This window comes from Mytilus trossulus, chromosome 13 (assembly GCF_036588685.1).
Source record: "Mytilus trossulus isolate FHL-02 chromosome 13, PNRI_Mtr1.1.1.hap1, whole genome shotgun sequence".
In the NCBI taxonomy this organism is placed as follows: Eukaryota; Metazoa; Mollusca; class Bivalvia; order Mytilida; family Mytilidae; genus Mytilus; species Mytilus trossulus.
This window is the reverse complement of record NC_086385.1, coordinates 13,324,776-13,330,776: the sequence shown is the minus strand read 5'-3', so window position 1 is coordinate 13,330,776 and position 6,001 is coordinate 13,324,776. Positions and strand designations below refer to the sequence as shown.

General features: G+C 34.5%; 1 protein-coding gene across 1 annotated transcript in view; it reads left to right on the top strand.

Moving 5' to 3' along the window:
• The first annotated feature begins 799 nt into the window (after window positions 1-799).
• LOC134694100 (uncharacterized) overlaps window positions 800-6,001 on the top strand; it is a 32,402-nt gene continuing 27,200 nt past the window's right edge. The window contains exons 1-2 of the mRNA XM_063555095.1: window positions 800-1,034; window positions 1,489-1,767. Coding sequence (XP_063411165.1) covers window positions 1,566-1,767 — 202 coding nt within the window. The 5' untranslated portion in view covers window positions 800-1,034; window positions 1,489-1,565. The remainder of the gene's footprint in view (window positions 1,035-1,488; window positions 1,768-6,001) is intronic.

The window sequence follows — 6,001 nt, the reverse complement described above, 5'->3', positions numbered from 1 at the left end:
TGAAACTGGGGTGATCTGTTAGGGGTGATTCGGCTTAGATCACCCCTGTTAGAACAAAGGAGCGGGGATGTAATTGCCCATGAAATTACACTATTAATAAATAATTAGTAAAGACATCTGCAAAGGGCAGATAACTTTAAATTATATAAGAGCAAAGAAATCCTAAGAATTCAATAAAAGAAGATAGGATTTTTTACTTATACAAGTAAAGAAAATCTCAGTAAGGTCTAGATCACTCACTTGCTGATTGAGCACCTGCTGATATACATGTGTAGCACCATCAGCTGGCAATACAGCACCTTTTTGGGAAAATTTGATTTTCCTCCCTTTGCACAGTGAAAAACTATTATTGATATAATGTCTAAGGGACATGACTCAGCCAATATATTTTTTACCTATACAAGTAAATAAAATTCATTTGTATAAGTAGCCTACAAATTTACTTATATAAGTATCTTAATTACGCCTTCAAGTAATTAGAAATAACTTGTACAAGTAGTACCCCTGACTGTCTGTGAGAACCAACAATGATGTTGACGGTAATTTAAAATACTTATATATAATAATTTGTATTACATTTACAAAAAAATGATAAGAAGAATCATTACTAATCCAAAACATATATAACATGACTAATTTAAATATTATATTAGAAGACAGAAAAAATCATTAATTTATGTAACGGCTAGTTTATTAGATGTCATTTATTTATACGATCCATATTAATTGTGTATTTACGTTCTGCTATGTGTATATACTGCAACTTTTTAACATTTCTTTTGTTATCCTGCAAGATGACAATAGAAGCTTCAATGGCAAAGCTGGGAGGGCTAACCTTCACTTCTATAGGATAGTTCCTGCCTTCTGTGAAGAAGCCTTGAGACAGTAAAGATAACCCACAGACACGTTAATGAGCAGCAAGTGACCGGTACCAACAAGAGACCTATCGCCAGGTGTGGGGTAAACTGGTTGACTTATTGGACCCACCACTAGACGCCAACACTGAAGACATCAGTGTTCCTCAAACAGATTAGGTATACTTATATATGTACGCACTACCTGTTCCTTGTCAAGCAGACATTCCAGACTCTGACTTTGAGTGAATGATAAATTTATTATCTTGTGTTTGTGTACTTTGTGTTTGACAATCAATATACTATGTCAACTGATTTCATTGGTTCATGGGACAATCAATATACTAAGTCAACTGATTTCATTGGTTCATGGGACAATCAATATATACTGTCAACTGATTTTATTGGTTCATGGCCGAAACGTCTCGAAATCCATTGGGTTTTATGAGTAGTTTTTTTTTAGACAATCAATTTTTGGTTACAACACATACATCGGTAAGGTACAAACATAAACACACATTTTTAATATGATTAACTTCATTTGAGATAAATTGGATATATTTTGTTGATGATTATTTTGGGGTGACTTATGCATATATATATATATATATGATTTTTACTTATATTTTCACAGTAATTGTCCAATTGAAAGCTCTATAAAGATTGACTTGAAATAACGAGAAGTGAGGAGTAAATTTCATACATGACAGAATGACTGAACCAGCAGAAGATAGACCACTAAAAAGGACGATACCACCTGATTTACAGAGAGGGGTAGAAGATAGACCACTAAAACGGACAATGCCAGCTGATTTACAGAGAGGGGTAGAAGATAGACCACTAAAACGGACAATACCACCTGATTTACAGACACAAGTAGAAGACATACAGATAAAAGTACCAAGAACTACAGGTATAGATCAGAATTTACATGATTTATCTTACATTTTATTTCATTCTGACTTTCATAATTGTTCAGTCTAAGTCAGTAATGTTTTTGGAAAGATAAGAACTTGCTCTAAATCTTTACTTAGGCACCGGCCTCCCTAACAACAGGACAGGTTAGCTACTGTTACTAAATGTGTTAACACTGAAATATAGTTCCCTATGGTATGATGGTTATCATGTGTGTGCACATAATACACATATAAACTGAAAAAAATAGTATATTCTTGGAGCAGTTCATTCAAGAATGTATGTCATTAAGGTGTGTTGATGAGCAGGCTTTTTAGCTCACCAAGTGAACTTTTCCCATCCCTTTGCGTCTGGCGTCCCACGTTGTCTGTCGTCCGGCGTCGTTAACTTTTACAAAAATCTTCTTCTCTGAAACTACTGGGCCAATTTAATCCAAACTTAGCCACAATCATCATTGGGGTATCTAGTTTCAAAAATGTCTCCGGTGACCCAGCCAACCAACCAAGGTGGCCGCCATGGCTAAAAATAGAACATAGGGGGTAAAATGCAGTTTTTGGCTTATAACTCAAAAACCAAAGCATTTAGAGCAAATCTGACATGGGATAATATTGTCTACATGCCCTGAAAATTTCAGATGAATCTGACAACCTGTGGTGGGTTGCTGCCCCTGAATTGGTAATTTTAAGGAAAGTTTGCAGTTTTTGGTCAGTTGAGGAGTTATTGCCCCTTATAGTCGATTTTTAACCATTTTTCGTAAATCTTGGTATTCTTTTACAAAAATTGTCTCCTCTAAAACTGCTAGGCTAAATTAATTCAAACGTGTCCACAATCATCATTGGGGTATGTAGTTGTAAAAATGTGATTTAAAATCGACGCCATTTTGTATACACTTCTACTGTGTTACTGTATAAGCCTCCGCCGGTAAGAGCACCTCTGAATACAAAGAAAGATAACTCAAATTTTATCCATTTTCTCATTTTTAGCTCACCTGGCCCGAAGGGCCAAGTGAGCTTTTCCCATCACTTTGCGTCCGGCGTCCGTCGTCGTCCGGCGTCCGGCGTCCGTCGTCGTTGTTAACTTTTACAAAAATCTTCTCCTCTAAAACTACTGGGCCAAATTGTACCAAACTTGGCTACAATCATCATTGGGGTATCTAGTTTAAAAAATGTGTTGCGTGACCCGGTCAACCAACCAAGATGGCCTCCACGGCTAAAAATAGAACATAGGGGTAAAATGCAGTTTTTGGCTTATAACTCAAAAACCAAAGCATTTAGAGCAAATCTGACAGGGGTAAAAATGTTTATCAGGTCAAGATCTATCTGCCCTGAAATTTTCAGATGAATCGGTCAATCGGTTGTTGGGTTGCTGCCCCTGATTTGGTAATTTTGAAAGAAATTTTGCTGTTTTTGGTTATTATCTTGAATGTTATTATAGTTAGAGATAAACTGTAAACAGCAATAATGTTCAGCAAAGTAAGATCTACAAATAAGTCAACATGGCCAAAATGGTCAGTTGACCCGTTTAGGAGTTATTGCCCTTTATAGTAAATTTTTAACCTTTTTTCGTTAATTAAAGTAATCTTTTACAAAAATCTTCTCCTCTGAAACTACTTGGCCAAATTAATCCAAACTTGGCCACAATCATCTTTGGGGTATCTAGTTTAAAAAATGTGTGGCGTGACCTGGTCAACCAACCAAGATGGCCGCCACGGCTAAAAATAGAACAAAGGGGTAAAATGCAGTTTTTGGCTTATAACTCAAAAACCAAAGCATTTTGAGGAAATCTGACATGGATAAAAATGTTTATCAGGTCAAGATCTATCTGCCCTGAAATTTTCAGATGAATCGGTCAATCGGTTGTTGGGTTGCTGCCCCTGAATTGGTAATTTTGAGGAAATTTTGCTGTTTTTGGTTATTATCTTGAATATTATTATAGATAGAGATAAACTGTAAACAGCAATAATGTTCAGCAAAGTAAGATCTACAAATAAGTCAACATGACCAAAATGGTCAGTTGACCCGTTTAGGAGTTATTGCCCTTTATAGTCAATTTTTAAACATTTTTCGTAAATTAAAGTAATCTTTTACAAAAATCTTCTCCTCTGAAACTGCTTGGCCAAATTAATCCAAACTTGGCCACAATCATCTTTGGGGTATCTTGTTTAAAAAATGTGTGGCGTGACCTGGTCAACCAACCAAGATGGCCGCCACCGCTAAAAATAGAACATAGGGGTAAAATGCAGTTTTTGGCTGATAACTCAAAAACCAAAGCATTTTGAGGAAATCTGACATGGGGTAAAAATGTTTATCAGGTCAAGATCTATCTGCCCTGAAATTTTCAGATGAATTGGTCAATCGGTTGTTGGGTTGCTGCCCCTGAATTGGTAATTTTGATGAAATTTTGCTGTTTTTGGTTATTATCTTGAATATTATTATGGATAGCGATAAATTGTAAACAGCAATAATGTTCAGCAAAGTAAGATCTACAAATAAGTCAACATGACCAAAATGGTCAGTTGACCCCTTTAGGAGTTATTGCCCTTTATAGTCAATCTTTAACCATTTTTCATAAATCTAAGTAATCTTTTACAAAATCTCCACTGAAACTACTAGGCCACAATCATCTTTGGGGTATCTAGTTTGAAAAATGTGTCCGATGACCTGGCCATTCAACCAAGATGGCGGCCACGGCTAAAAATAGAACATAGGGGTAAAATGCAGTTTTTTGCTTATAACTATGAAACCAAAGCATCTAGAGCAAATCTGACAAGAAGTTAAATTGTTAATCAAGTCAATATCTATCTGCCCTGAATTTTTCAGATGAATTGGACAACTGGTTGTTGGGTTGCTGCCCTTCAATTGGTAATTTTTAAAGAAATTTTGCCGTTTTTGGTTATCTTGAATACTATTATAGATAGCGATAAACTGTAACAGCAATAATGTTCAGCAAAGTAAGATCTACAAATAAGTCAACATGATCTAAATGGTCAATTGACCCCTGAAGGAGTTATTGCCCTTTATAGTCAATTTTTAACAATTTTCATTAATTTGGTAAATTTATGTAAATTTTTACCAAATATAGTTCTCTGTTACTAATGGGCAAAGTTCATGATAGATATAATTGTAAGAAGCAAAATCGTTCAGTAAAGTAAGAACTTCAAACACATCACCATCACCAAAATACAATTTTGTCATGAATCCATTTGTGTCCTTTGTTTAATATGCACATAGACCAAGGTGAGCGACACAGGCTCTTTAGAGCCTCTAGTTTATAAGACCAGTAAGCCTGACTAAATCAAAATCTGTCTTCATCCTTTTTACTTTAGGACATGTGGTTTTAGGTGTTTTGAGTCAAGGTTCATAGATGAGAAGGTCTATGGAGGGGGAAAAAAGGGGGGATCTCTAATCTGAATCCTTTATTTTAATGCCATTTTCTCAGTTATTTTGTCAATTTTATAATTTAACAGTACAAGAATCATGCAAATAAAAGAAATCAAAGCCTACCATGTCATCATTAGTATACCAAAAGAAAAAAGAAGAGAACTTAGACTATTTTAGGAGTAAAAAACAATGCTCACAGAAAGGTCACTAAAATTGTAACCCTTAAAATTCTTGTCGCGCGCTAAATCCCCCATGGAGATTTTCAAAAAATGGCAGGTCTGACCAAGGTGAGCGACACAGGCTCTTTAGAGCCTCTAGTTTAAATAAAAGCAAATATGCCTTAAGATTTGAATAATCCTAAAATAGCAGATAACATATTTGTCTTAAAATGAGCAATAGCTGAGCTTTTATTTAAACTGGATTCTGAAGAAGATTCCCTCTAAAATTTCAATTTAAAACGCCTTTTTTCTTCCTGATATTTTTTGTTGGTTAACATTTGTTAAAAAAATATTATGAATTGCAAACATATGATGGGAACTCATGGAAATCAGTGACATTTCTTTTAATTTAATAGTCCAAGTGTATGATATCTATATTATTTTATTTGATCTTTCATTGTTAAGTAAACGATGAACATAATAAATTCAATTTGATAAATTTGTTGGTTTTTTTTTTCAACTCTCAACACTATTAGTCTTTGAAAGAAAGAGAAAAACCAACAAGAAAATGGTTTTCTGCAATAAATGTAATTATTTGTAGTACCAAATGGGAGATAACTCTTACTTCCTTTTTAAAAATGTTGTATTACAGAAAAGAGTAATATTACAGATTTATGTAATATTACATAAAATG